The 14,614-nt window shown below is 39.5% G+C and overlaps 1 protein-coding gene across 1 annotated transcript; it reads left to right on the top strand.

Annotated features, from left to right (window-relative positions):
* Window positions 1-262: 262 nt before the first annotated feature.
* On the top strand, window positions 263-13,817 carry LOC5507339. Its single transcript, XM_032375913.2, has 20 exons — window positions 263-465; window positions 2,703-2,918; window positions 3,700-3,730; window positions 3,936-4,052; window positions 4,362-4,491; window positions 4,870-4,935; window positions 5,200-5,265; window positions 5,546-5,721; window positions 6,002-6,060; window positions 6,144-6,217; window positions 6,641-6,751; window positions 6,869-6,915; window positions 7,629-7,833; window positions 8,112-8,176; window positions 8,887-8,931; window positions 9,005-9,116; window positions 10,082-10,246; window positions 10,607-10,660; window positions 10,818-11,055; window positions 11,990-13,817. The coding sequence occupies exons 2-20, from the start codon at window positions 2,732-2,734 to the stop codon at window positions 12,253-12,255; spliced, it is 2,214 nt and encodes a 737-aa protein (XP_032231804.2). The 5' UTR covers window positions 263-465; window positions 2,703-2,731; the 3' UTR covers window positions 12,256-13,817.
* Window positions 13,818-14,614: the final 797 nt, after the last annotated feature.

Here is a 14,614-nt window from a genome sequence, read left to right as displayed (position 1 = left end):
ATCACAGCTCACCATAGGCCTGGATTTTTTTTTTGCCAAGTTCGTTCCTTACTGTTCGCCAGGGCAGGGTCTATTTTTCTCGCGAGCGAAACGTTAGAGCAAAATACCCCTGAGAAAAAAAAGTGGGTATGGTATTGAGTTTTTCTTTATATGAATGGTGATTCTAAGCGAAAAAAACAAACAAAAACAATTCGATAGAGGGTGTGGGTGATCAACACAGGGTGCCCGCTCAGCTCGCAGCAACTTGTTCCCAGTCCTCGAGATATGTGTGTGAGTTCTTGAGTTCCCTACAAAACACGTCAGTGGGTGATTTGTGATAAAGGGCACGCGATTGTGTGGTTTATGGGACCTGCAAACCGGGAAACTTGGCAATATGCTATTGGCGAGACTATTTTTATATAAAGAGAGATATTCGGGCTGATTTAAGATGCTCCAACTTCGACTGCTAAGCTAATATCAGACAAGGTAAAAAATTTACCACACTGTCAAGTGTCTAAACTTTCATTTTAACATTAGTCCCGTCTAATCACTGTTGCTTTGTAACTTGACTGTAACTGATGAGAACTTTCAGGGATAAAATACAACTGTTTCGAAAATAACCCATTCGTTATATTATTTTACAATTCGAATTCTTTTTCAGCGCGAGCTGTCACTTTCGAAAAAATAATATTTAGAATTGATGTTCTATTCTTCGTTCGCTGATTCATCATAACCATCTGTTTGTAAAACTGTGTGCTATTATAGTTAGGGTCCAAGCATAGCTAAGATGATTCATAAACGTGGAATTATTGATAAAATTCTAAACGAAACATTGATACAAGGCACGATTTGCTTGATTAATTTTTCTGTTTTAGAAATTTAGTGTTAGCCAGCGTTCTATCTCACTTGTCACTATTATTGATGTGTAAAATAACGAAAATTCAGTGCATAATATATAATTTTCAGTTAACTAATGAAATTTGAGCCCTACAATATTGCATTATGTACATACATTTTGTAAATCAACATATTAAACTATTTAATCACGTTTCTGATGAAATTGTTGGGGGCGTTTACTCTCTGTGGTAGGGTGGTGTGGCCTCATCAAAGTGTACGTGAGGAAGTTGTTTTAAACACAAGCACACGCTACAAAAAGGGATAGCTCCATCACCTTTTTCGCACCCTCACGCACAAGTCGTCAGTCAGTCTCAACTAGACATCTTTGAAGTGCAGACCTCCTTAACTACCAGAGGAAAACCTACAGTAGAAAAAAAGTAAGATCCAATGATTAATTATGATAACTCTAAAGTACTAAAGAATGTTAAAGAACTATTAGGTACATTTGGAAAAGTGTTTGGGGTCCATTTCTGATGAAATTGTTGGGGGCGTTTACTCTCTGTGGGAGGGTGTTGTGGCGTCATCAAAGTGTATGTGAGGAAGTTGTTTTAAACACAAACACACGCTACAAAAAGGGATAGCTCCATCACCTTTTTCGCACCCTCACGCACAAGTCGTCAGTCAGTCTCAACTAGACATCTTTGAAGTGCAGACCTCCTTAACTACCAGAAGAAAACCTAAAGTAGAAAAAAGTACAGTCCAATGATTAATTATGATAACTCTAAAAAACTAAAGGTATATTTGGAAAAGTGTTTGGGGTCCATTTTCCTAAACAACTCTGCCAAAAATAGTTATTGAGGAATCAGACAAAGTATGTACTCATTATTGAAAAACAAATTTCAAAACGGTGTCTTTTAGGTGCCACCGTGGACAAACAACAAATTTGCAAAATTCAAAATTATCTACTGTAGTCCTCCCTTATTTTTCGTTTTGCTATAAGAGAAGGCTAATAGGTACACTGTGTTCACTTCAATGGTGTGTTTTTGGCCAGTTTTGAACTCTACTATATAGCTTTCTGGCTTCTCTTAATGGAGCTCTGCACTCAGTGGTCAAATGATAAATGAGAGCATGCCTTAGGCAAGTCCCTTTTATAGTGCACATTGTTCATGATCAACCATTTATTTTTTCCCATCAAATTGCTCCATCTCTTCTTGTGTGGAACCATTATTGTAAACTTTTTAGGTGGTGAATTCATTTATTATTTACCACCAGTAGATATGCTCTATAAATTACCTGTAAGTGTTAAATTACTGACTTCAATTATCCTTTTTGGTATGCAATAAAATATTTGGTGTTTTAGTGCCAAAAAAAACCTTATACTGTAAATATAGATTAAACTTAACATTATTTTGTGCCTTTTTATCTGAAATTTTCATTGTACAAAGATTTTAAGCAAGCTAAAACAGAGTAGCTGGGGAAATAAAACATTTGATAATCTCCCCCAAAAAGAAAATGACAGCAAGAACCAGTAACTTTAAACTCCGTTTTCACGATGTTTTGCACATCTAAAATGCCACAGACTAGCGGGCTACAGCTGCTCCAAAATGCTGAAGAAGAGTTATTTGACTCTAGCGCCAATTTGACTATAGCACTCTGACAGCATTTCTATAGCATACATCGTTAAAACGGTCTATTGAGATTCTCACAAGCAACAAAAATGACAAGAACCACAATATGGAAATTATTTTTACATATATTAAGTAAAGCTATCAGTTGCACAACAATAAAAATGATGCAAAAGTGGAGGCAAGAAAAAGATGCAATGCATTAAACTATGTGTTACCAGTAATTTTATTTTTATAATTAATTCCTTTTTTCATTGACAGGTTTATCTAGTGAAGTACTTCCTACTAACATGAGTACCGGCAACCCTCTCTCGGACTCAGAATCTGAGGACGGTGGAATTAAGTTTAAGTTATCCACTGCAAAGCCCACTCATGATGTTCACGATGACTGGATTATGCCCCCACTTTTAGAGTACATTAATGCAAATGTCATTGGCTGGGACACAGTGTTTAATGGACCCTATGGCAAAAAGCAAGGTGACCTTGTTTTTCCTTTTTTAAGTCTTAAAAAGGGTTTACTTATCGTTACTTGTAGCACTAGTTTATTTTATATATTTCATGCCACACGTTTTTAGGGGATTGGTAGGATCAGTTACATTAATTTTATATACATATTAGAAAAAAAATGTGCAGTCCAAGTAATTCAATAGTTGTCTTTGGAATCTGAATTGATGTTGATAGTCTTTAAGGGGTAGCAATGGGTGAATACGAGAGTTGCTGAGGTGCCGAGACCTGTGTTTCAGAATCCGAGCCTGAGCTTTTCCGATCTCTTTAAACCATGCCCAAGACTTTAGTTTGATAAAACTGCAAGCGTAAGACTCGATGATACATTGTACTTTTTAGAGAATCATTTCTTCTGGAAATAAAGATAAATTTCAGCATGGCCCTTAAAAGAATCACAATACAAATTAAATGTTTTGTTCTATGTCCTGAGTCTGATTGGCTTGTATTTCAGCCTAGTCCTGATCATGCACAAAGAAAATGGATCACATTAAACAAAATCTGAGATTCTAAGATCGCGTTTAAAAATCCGAGACGCCGAGACAGTGGTAGGAAAAAAAGCAAGTCTCCGAGACCCATAAAATTTGGAGAAATCGAGACTTCGAACCTTGCGTAAAATAGCCAAGATTCTGAGTCCGCAAAATTTTTGCAAAACTTTCGAAATTATGAGGTACCCATTGCTACCCCTTCTCTTAGTTGTTTTTTAGTCTTCTAGTCATAGTATTTAGTTTTTACAAAATATGTTTATATATTTCAGTGGTCTACTGTGATTACACAGCATCAGGAAAGTGAGTACAGTAAGAAAAATCACAAAATATTGTCATGGTACAGTATTTGTTTACTAAAGCAGGCTATCCATCACCCATTTTGAGTAATTCGATTTATTTCTGACACATTTTTTATCCACACTTTTTCGTGTTCATTTTCTAGTATCCACCTTCCCTTCAGAGTCTGGATCTGCCAGTGTAATGACTACAAGTTTTTCTCTTTTAGGCCCTTGCGGTTTATTGAAGATTACATCCAGAATTATGTGTATGCATTCTATGCCAACACTCACACCACAACCACTACAACTTCAAGACAAACTACCAAGTTTCGCAATGAGGCAAGGTAGGCGGGCAGAACTATTGCTGGAACCAGTAGGGCATTCATTCCTCATGGATAATTAATCACTCCTGTGGTATTTCTTATACAAATCTGGCCAGTATCAGTGTCACTGCACAAGAAGAAAAAGAAACTAAAGCCTTAACTAATTTTGATTTTTTTATAGAAAAATATCTAACAAAGATATAATCAATTCTAATGTGTGAGATGAAGCAGGTGCTAAAATCAATACAGTGGTACCTGTACTCAAGTGTTCGCCCTTGGGACCAAGACAAGCTAAGTGGCACTTTATTTTTCTCTTTTTTGTTTTGTCAGAGAGATTATCAAGAAGTGTGTGAATGCCAGTGCTGAAGACAGGGTGATATTTGTCGGAAGTGGAACAACTAGTGCCATCCACAAACTGATCCATGTGTTGGAACTAGAGGGCGAGAAGGCCAAGAAAACGGTAACAAGCCTTCACAAGCCGTCAAACCCTTCAGGAAAATAGGGTTGTATTCATTCCAGCTTATCTGAAAAAAAAAATGTATCCATTTTTGGGTACAAGATGAGCACAGGACAATACAATGGTCGATTTAGGGGACCAATGCCTTTTCTTTTTGAGTCTGAAATTTTAGAAGGAAGGGAGAATCAGCAATTATACATCCTTTTGCCTATTTATTTTCTGTGTTGTGCCTAGTAAAATACCATGTGGCAAGGGTAGAAAAAAGGGGTAGTGGGTATATGAAGATAGCTTTTTACTGATCTAAAGGCTTTAAAATGTAAAAGGGCTGTTTTACAGACCAAAGTGTAATCTAACGCTATATCTACTGTAAATTGTTCACAGGCCGTGTTTGTTGGCCCCTTTGAGCATCACTCCAACATATTGCCATGGAAAGAAACAGGTGCTAAGGTAAGGTCCTGATTATATCCATCCGACAGCCTCTGTCAGCGAACCAGAAGTACACTGTTCTTCTTTTACAAAGATGGCAAATATTCTAGCAAGTATTCAGCAAAATATAAAAAAAATAATATAAATTTCAAGACCCTTGAATGCCAAAGTCTTTTTCAATAGACTGTAAAATGACTTAATTTCTATACATTTTCTGGGAGGGGGGGGGGGAAAGTCACAAAAAAACACTGTTTAATCTTGATCTTTTTCTTGTTTTAACACCAGATTGTTCGCATCAGAGACAATGATCATGGTACTGTTGATATGGCTATGCTAGAACGTGAATTTAAGGTAAATGTAAACTTTAATTTACTTTTTGATTTTTATTTTAATTTACATTTATTTGACATAAAATACTGATGTTGATTTGACGATTGACAATTTTATATTTGTATTTCCATCTGCTGTAAAACATTGAAAATCTTGATCATTATTCTTTCTTTACTCCAAAGAAATTCTTCTTTTTTCACATGCTTGCTGTATTAGTGACTAGAGAAAACTTAGCCATGGGAACAGGTGATGATGAGTCACTTTGAATTTAATTGTGTAATACAATTTTGTCTATCTGTAGAGACACAAGGATTACACAATATTCACTGCGTTCTCTGCGGCATCTAACGTAACAGGGATATTGACAGATACCAAAGCTGTGAGTGAGATGTGTCACAAGTATGGTGGCTTGGCATTCTGGGATTTCGCATCTGCTAGTCCGTACATCACTATCAACATGAATGCCACACTAACCGGGTAAGGTGCACTTGAGGGAGAAGGAGAGGAGAAAGTGAAAATCTATGGTAAACTCAGTTTACCGAGCCATACCCTAATTTCTCTCTTGAGTAGAAAGGTTTAATCAGAAGATAAGGTTGTGCATGACAATGTACCTGGCTGCCTGAGGGCGTTCTTTGCCAACAACTCTGCCTCGTTGTAGTTGCTCCCTCAGTATCTCAGTTGCAAGGAGGGTATAAGCATCGCAAATGTATTTGTGTGCATGGTATCTGTTAAGAATGGCACGTTTTTACTTTGTAAGGTATATGGACGCTGTTGTTCTTTCACCGCACAAGTTCGTTGGTGGGGTTGGAACTCCAGGTTGGTAGGCAATCTCTGCTTGTTTTTGTTACTACGATAAATTTTCCCACTTTACTTGTATTTAAATGTTATTTGTTCGGTAGGTGTACTTATCGCCAAAAAGTCAGTTTTCACCAACAAGATCCCAGATGGCTGTGGAGGTGGGACCGTGCTTTTTGTAAGTAATATAATCAAGTTTCTAGTTGGTTTACTATTTGCTTGTTCCGTGTTCGCAGAGCTTTCTTCCTGTTTGTTTCTATCAGTTCACTTATGCGTGTTGCAACTCTGTTTTTTTGCGATGCAACACGGAAAAGTGAACTGATAGAAACAAACAAACACGGAAAAGTGAACTGATAGAAACAAACAAACACGGAAAAGTGAACTGATAGAAACAAACAAACACGGAAAAGTGAACTGATAGAAACAAACAGGAAGAAAGCTCTGCTAGCAGGGTTATTTGCCTGTGTTCTTACTATAAGCTTGTGTTACTCAGTTCCAAGGGAGGTCATTCTTAAAAGTAGGATAATTAAACCACCTACTATGATTATCTAAGGGTTCATCCCTACCAAGCTTACACTAAAAGAATTTTGTCCTGCTGCAGGTCACACGAGATACCCATCTATACCTGAAAGACATCGAGGCCCGTGAGGAAGGAGGCACGCCCGCCATAGTAGAGTCCATACGAGCGGGCATGGTCTTCCAGCTGAAACAGGTCAGAGACGATAAAAACTAATTTTAAACAATTGAGTGTGCGCAACCTTGATATGGAGATTACTCTGCTCAAATGTAGCCAGGAACTGGGTTATTATTTTGCGTTTATGTTTTATAGAGCGTGGGACCTTCACTGATTGAGCAACGAGAAGACGAGTTGTGCAGGTAAAATATTACTTTTGTGCTTGTCCTTAGCAGTGGTACACACTAGTGATGTGAAAATAACCGACGGATTCGTCCAGTTCATTTGTCTAAATAAGTGTTTAACAGATTATTGAGATACCTTTTGTTGCATTTTGCTCCAGGTCTTTCCATAAATGCACTAGCTTTATGATGTTCTGCTTAGTATTTATTCATCTTTGTTTTTGTTTTTTTGTAATTCTATACTCATCGATTTTTGTTTTATATTAAAAAACAGATCATGCCGTTCCAACAATGCTTGTGGTTTTTGTACACCATGTTTTAACAGGGCAATAGCATGGAGTAGAGCACTGGGGGCACGTGCCCCCCACCCCCCCAACATTTAAAAAAAGATAAGATAAAGGCCATAAGGGGCGTGGCTGTGCCCCCATTGTTTTCTTAATGTTTTTGTTTCGTGCCCCTACCCAATAATTCGAGGCCTGCTACGGCTATGTTTAAGGTGCTTTGGCGCAGTTCGCTTAAATTTCCTTCGTCTCGGAAATCTCCATGTTGGCTTTAAGGGTGTCACGTTAGACTTGAAGGCTGTCACGTTAGACTTTAACGGTGTCACGTAAAACATTTATAAGGTCAAGTTAGTTTTAAAGGGTGTCACGCTGAACTTTAAGGATGTCACACGTACTAGACTTTAAGGACTTCCCGTACAGGATGTCACGCTAGCTTATGATGTGTGTTTCCAGGAAAGCATTTGAAGTGTGGAGAAAGAACTCGTGCCTTGAGATCCTTGGGAGCGATAAGGCACGCCGTTTGCCTATCTTCTCGTTCATCGTGTACCACAAGGACAGCGGAAAACTGCTGCATCACAACTTCGTCTCCGTGCTTCTCAATGACTTGTACGGTATCCAGGCTAGAGGAGGGTGCGCATGCGCAGGACCTTACGCATGGGTGAGTCACGTGACGGATTGGTCTTGACTGCCTCATGGGAATGCTTAGCGAGCATCCTCCATTGTCATTTGTCGATCATACTAGGTGCTAGGTACTAGGGTTTAGCGAATCTGAGAAGCGGTTAAGACTAGAGTAAGTGATTATTAGTATTTCTTTTGCAAATCTATTATTTTGTATTTTTCTTTATATGTTAATGATATCTATGGCTTGAGCGAATCTTTGGTGAAGCAGTTAAGACTAGAATACGCATTTATTTTTATTTCTGTTTATTTATAAAGGACCTCCTTGGCGTTAGCGAATCTTTAGCGAAGCAGTTCAGCTGGTTCATGGAAGAGCACCACGGGTAAGAGAGCAGTAAACACCCCTTCCTCCCTCCCTTGCTCCAAGGATCAGAGATACCACATCCAGATATTAAACAACCCTTCCTTCCTCTCTACCCTTGCTCCAAGGATCAGAAATACCACATCCAGATATTAAACAACCCTTCCTTCCTCTCTACCCTTGCTCCAAGGATCAGAGATACCACATCCAGATATTAAACAGCCCTTCCTTCCTCTCTACCCTTGCTCCAAGGATCAGAAATACCACATCCAGATATTAAACAACCCTTCCTTCCTCTCTACCCTTGCTCCAAGGATCAGAGATACCACATCCGGATATTAAACACCCCTTCCTTTCTCTCTACCCTTGCTCCAAGGATCAGAGATACCACATCCAGATATTAAACAACCCTTCCTTCCTCTCTACCCTTGCTCCGAGGATCAGAGATACCACATCCGGATATTAAACAACCCTTCCTTCCTCTCTACCCTTGATGGATCTCCTTTAATTGTGACGCAGAGATGGCCAAGCTGGAGCTGAACAATAGTGCAGCTCAGCTGAGGCCGCCCTTAGTTCACACCATACATGGCTCAGACCTCACGGAATCAAAGAATTTCAAAATCAAAATCCCGAAATAATAACTGAAAACTCATAGATCTGGCGTCTTTTAAAATGCTTACGCCAGTTGTTTGTTCACAGTCATGATTTTTTGCTTACATTCTTCCTTTAAAGTGAAAACGTCGAAGCCAAGTTGCAAGTTCCTTTGGAGATAATGAAGTAAGTGAGAATCAGCTGTTATCATCACCTGTAAAACCATGTCACGTGACGGATGAACTGACCTATTTGTCAGGCCTGGATTTGCTCGGATCAACCTGCCGTACTTTATGGATGACGAGACAGTGCACTACGTTTTGGAGGCTGTAGATATGGTCGCTACCCATGGTTGGAAGCTACTACCACAGGTATACCAAGTATCTAGGTCACATATCCCAAATGCCAAATGCCGTGTGAACGGCATAAACTACCAATCTAAAGCTTTCTAAACCTCTGTTTGTTTTTGATTACGCTTATTTGATTTATTATCTGATACCCATGAAGCACTGCGGGTTACGACACATTCTCTGAGTGCAACCATATTTGAAATAGGTGTTACTGCATTTCAAGATGATACATAAGGAAAGGAACATCTGTCTATCGATTACGGGGCTCTGACCATAGGTATTATCACTCATCCAGATCACTCTTGGCTTGAGCAATTATGACTTTTCTATCAAGTAAACTATTTAACAATTAGACTACGAGTTTGAGTTTTTTATGAGTCAATAGACAGTCAACGAGGCGCGTAGCGCGAGAACGATAATAGTCTAATTGTTTTAGTATAAATCCACTCACATACTACCTTCAAATAAATGACGTTTTTAATAATTCTCAGTAATAAAAAAACCGCTTTTGTCGCGAAAACGCCGGAGATTCGTGATAGTATGTAAGGTGATTTATACTAAATCTAGATATTACATACCCGACTATTGTCGTTTTCTGTAGGACAGTAAAGTAAACAAATTGAAGCAATTAGCACGTCCCTTTAACTCAGTTGTTGATTCAAATTATGAAAGTCGTTTCATTTCACTAAAAATAGCTGACTTGCGCTAAGAAATCACGTGATTTTCTGTATGGCAGATTCACGGCAGAATAAACCCCAGAAATGCCTGCGGCCGTCACGCCAGAGTGCGAATAAAATCTAAAAGATTTCTATGAAAATCAGCCCTTCCTGACACAGAAGACTTCGGATTCATAAGCGCTAAATAAATTGCTTTTTTAGTTGTTATTTTCCCACAAAAAGGCTGAGCGCGTGCGAGTTTGCACCCGAAAAATTACATATTCACGTGTTTTATGTCTATTTATTCTAACCAAGCTATTTTACTTGCAGTACCGATGCGACCCTCATACGGGGGCCTGGGAACACCGGAAGTATAGCGGACAGGCTTCGAAAAAGTCCGAGCCTTACAGCTTGCATGACGTCACGTATGACGATGACGGAATCCACATCGCTAGCAAGACGAGTGCCAGTTTGACCGAATACCTTGACTTAGAGGTCAGTAAAGCCTTCCTACGAAACAATACTAAAGGGTTTCTAACGCGCTCATGCTGGTCTGAAATTGATCTGAAAAGGTTCCACGAATTCAGCTTCGACATTAAGTCTTGTGGGTGTAGGAGTGCGTGCCTAGGAGTTGAAGATGCGAGATATGTTGTGGAATTGGGGCAGAGCTCCCTTCTTTGCGCAGCTCCTGTCTCATGAACAACGGGGTACTTTTTTCTTTTATGCGAGATCTTTACAGATGTCCATAGAACTATGGAAATCTCTTGTAAGGATGCATTTTATCTTTTAGACTAATGTTATACTAATGTTATATGAGTGCGCTTGGTTGATCTCTCTTGTCTTGCTTGGTTTTAGAAAATGGCCAAAACTGCCAGCAAGGTGTTCGAAGAAGCTGCGGAGGTCAATAATGTATGTATGACGAGCCGTTGAACTTCCTGAATTTATTTGCTGCTGTCTTTATTACGTGTGGAGATCCAGCGCTTTTTTCTTCAGCCCGCTAGATCTCCGAGCATTTGTTTAGTAAGTTTTTATCTACTATTCTATTTTGGAATACCTTAAATTTTAGGAAACATCAACAGTAGAAGACGACGTTTTGCACTTCCGGGATGACAAAGACAAACTAGTGTGGTTCCTTCAACCACAAGAAGCGCAGTTATTCCTTGCCACGGAGTCACTTAAGTACAAACCATTCCAGCGCACACCACTGCCCTTTAAACCCAGAAAACTTTCCAGGAACTACTCGAAGCAGGATCTTCACCGGCGAATGCAGTGGCAGAGAAGCATCTCCGACAGTATCCCTGAAGGTAAATGATTAGAAGGATCATCGACAGTATACCTGAAGGTAAATGTATAGGGTGAAGCATCTCCGACAGTATCCCTGGAGGTAAACGATTAGAAGGATCATCGACAGTATACCTGAAGGTAAATGTATAGGGTGAAGCATCTCCGACAGTATCCCTGAAGGTAAATGATTAGAAGGATCATCGACAGTATACCTGAAGGTAAATGTATAGGGTGAAGCATCTCCGATAGTATCCTGGAGGTAAATAATTAGAAGCACCATCGACAGTATCCCTGAAGGTAAATGTATAGGGTGAAGCATCTCCGACAGTATTTCTAAAGGTAAATAATTATAAGCACCATCGACAGTATCCCTGAAGGTAAATGTATGGGGTGAAGCATCTCCGACAGTATTTCTAAAGGAAAATATTTAGAATCACCATCGACAGTATCCCTGAAGTATACCTACAACAGTATATACCTGAAGGTAAGTGTATAGGGAGAGACATCTGCGACATTATACCTAGAGGTTAACGTAGAGGAGGCATCTCCGACAGTATACTTGAAGGTAAATGTATGGAAAGCATCTCCGACAGTAAACTTAAAGGCAAATGTATAGAGAGAAGCATTTGTTACAGTATACGTGAGGGTAAGTGTATAGGAAGAGATATCTACGACATTATACCTAGAGGTTAATATAGAGGAAGCATCTCCGACAGTTTACTTAAAGGTAAATTATCCGACAGTATACTTGAAGGTAAATGTATAGAAAGAAGCACCTCTAGAAAAATTGCTTTGTAGAAGTTATTTACATATTACAAAACTTGGGAGATGAGAAGTCCCCCCCCCCTTAAAACTGAAAATGTTGACTATTTGGCGTTGTTTAAACCTCGTAAGGGTAGGTGAAAACAGTGGATTATCGTTGCTTTGAATGAAGATTACCTTCTGTTTCTCAAGGTGACGAACACTGGTTGCGAATGGATGGAGCTCTACACGATCTTAAAGTGGTGAACGAAGACGAATCCAAGGAAAAAGATCACGAACCCAACGCAAAAGACGACAAAAAGAAGCTAAAGACCAAGAAACATTCATTCAGAGTCTTCGGGCGGAAGCAGCATTCAGTTGCGATTGCGCAACCAGAAGACGAGGTGTTCCTTGATAACAGGGGGGAGGACGTGTCCTCCTCAGAGACGACGGGTAAACGTGGCTGTATCGTACAGTGAGGGAGCTGGAGTAGTGTGTGTAAGGAACACCCTTGATGCACAGATACCGTGAATGTTTAGCTCCTGTTATCATAGTAATGGTAGACCGTTTTTGGAGCTTTCTGGATGACAAACCACCGGTTCACGATGTACTCTGTAGTATACGACGAAAAGAAACGATTGTTGTGATAAAGTTGGGGCAGTGTGCTTGTCGCGGTTACCATGAACATGACACCGTGATACCACTGCAACGCGATGCACCATATCTGGAGATTTCCAGGCGCCCGTTTCTCGAAACACCCGAGAATTCTCGGGCCCGAAAACTTTAGTTTGCATTTTTGCCCAAAATTCCGCATGTTTTCCTTTTGGAGAACCCCTTTCATGTTTTAAACAGTTTTAACTTCCAATTGGTTCGTATACCAAATTGTTATGCTCAATAGGGCTATTTTCGACGTTTTGCTGAAGCCAGAAAGTTATCCGAAAAGTCTCGAGTGACTGCGAGGTCCCGAGAACTTTCTTAATATTTAAGCCTGTGAATTTCGGGCCCGAGAAGTTCGGGAAAGGATCAAAATCTATAAAGAATCATCTTTCGCATGAATCTTTTGGTAAAATACGATGTTTGACAATATTTCAACACATTATATACCATAAATTTTATAGCAATTAGCCAGCTTTTCAAATTTAAGGAATAAAACGTTTTCGGGCCCGAGAATTCTCGGGTGTTTCGAGAAACGAGCCCCTGGGAACATTCCATATCTGGGTCTTGTCCCAATCACCATATAACGAAGTTGGACGTTATCCGCGAGCAATGGGTTCATAACCCTTTCTGGTTATTAAGTGCCAGATCGTCTGGGATCTTCTTGGGTTGGGAAGGGACTTGCCTGAGCCGTATCGGATAACCCTGCACCATGTTAGGACCATTCCCGGTTGACTCTTGGTTGCCAATACTATGACCATATTTGGAGCTCGTAGATTACCCTAGATAAGTATTTGGATCATGTTCGAGAGAGGGACTTTGCGAAAGTCCAGTTCGAGTATCACCAGTTCAACTCAATTGACAAGCTAGAAACGCCATAACTGGTAATTATTCCAGAATAATAAGTGAGCCAACGAGCTTGGCAAAGCAATGCTTCAGTGCATATCAGAACAGGATGGAATGCCCCTTGTTATTAAGTTCGTGTAAATCAAGACTGATTCTTGCTTACTAATTGAATACATTTCATTGGTCACTGTAGCGCCGTAGCAGGGGATGGGACACGAGCCCCCTTCCACAAATTTTTTAAAAAATTGGGCTGTGCCTCCACATATTTTCTTAATGTTTTTGTATAGTGCCCCTCCCCGTTGCCTGTTACGGCACTGACGTCACACTATAATCCTCGTAGTTGTCGAAGAAGCAATATTTCTTCACCATAACTAGAACAGTTACATGCAGTTCTTCAGACTAGGTATGTTCCAGGAAGACTTTTCAGGATTAGATATTATCCAGTATATAGTATATGCTCAGATGCCTACTGCTAATATATTTTCAGATGTCAAACAAGTGAAATGTCATTTGTTGTAAAAATAAAAAAATCTGTCTTCTATGTGTTAAGGCAATATCTTTTTTATAAGCTGCTTAAAAAATTGTAGTCCTTGGCAAAATAAAAACATCAAAAAGTATTGGACAAGTTCTGTAAAAGATGCATCAATTGCTGTCTTATCAATGTTTGGACTGCTTGTACATCCACCGTGATCCCACTATAATACTCATTTTATCTCGTGTTCAGTCCTGCCACCAATATTGTTTGACGTTTTCTCGGGCTTTAGTCATGATTGCGACCAAAATGATTAAGGAGAAGATGCCTGTAAATACTGAGTTTTTAACTTCTAATCTGGTACTTTTTGATTGAAGGAGAGATGGCGTGGTTGGAAACCATTTCAATGCTTTTTATAAAAACGCTTTACGGATTTTGAATGACGTAAGTAAGAATGCAATTTCAGCTGTTGGAAAAAAGATGGCGAGAGCTCGAAGAATATAATGAAAACCGCAGTAAACCGAGTGACAGATCCTTTTCGGGAACTAACTTCAGTGCCGTAGCAGGCCTAAAAAGATTTGAGGGGCACAATACAGAAACATTAAAAAAGTATTGGAGGGCACAGCCACGCCCCTACTGGTTATTTCCTTATAGTTTCGAAAATATTGGGGGAGGGGGCACGTGCCCCACCCTGCGTTTGTGTCCAAATCTCAAGCGTCACATTCATCAAGTTAGCTGGAGACTACTGTATTTACTCTTGTATACTACGCACCTTGATTTTTAAGATCATTTTTCCAAAAAATCAGAAAGGTAACTGTTTGACAAAAATCCTACCTTTAAAATATGTTGAATAAAGATATTCAAAA

The sequence above is a fragment of the Nematostella vectensis genome, chromosome 6 (assembly GCF_932526225.1).
Source record: "Nematostella vectensis chromosome 6, jaNemVect1.1, whole genome shotgun sequence".
NCBI classification, from domain to species: Eukaryota; Metazoa; Cnidaria; class Anthozoa; order Actiniaria; family Edwardsiidae; genus Nematostella; species Nematostella vectensis.
Note: the sequence above shows the minus strand (reverse complement) of the source record. Positions and strands in the feature narration are given on the sequence as shown.

Bases quoted from the DNA above. Each gene is read 5' to 3' on its own strand.
- LOC5507339 (XM_032375913.2), top strand. From the start codon at position 2,732: ATGAGTACCGGCAACCCTCTCTCGGACTCAGAATCTGAGGACGGTGGA. The intron at 6,061-6,143 runs GTTGGTAGGCAA...TTTGTTCGGTAG, and splicing joins TGGTGGGGTTGGAACTCCAG to GTGTACTTATCGCCAAAAAG. The intron at 10,247-10,606 runs GTCAGTAAAGCC...GCTTGGTTTTAG, and splicing joins CCGAATACCTTGACTTAGAG to AAAATGGCCAAAACTGCCAG.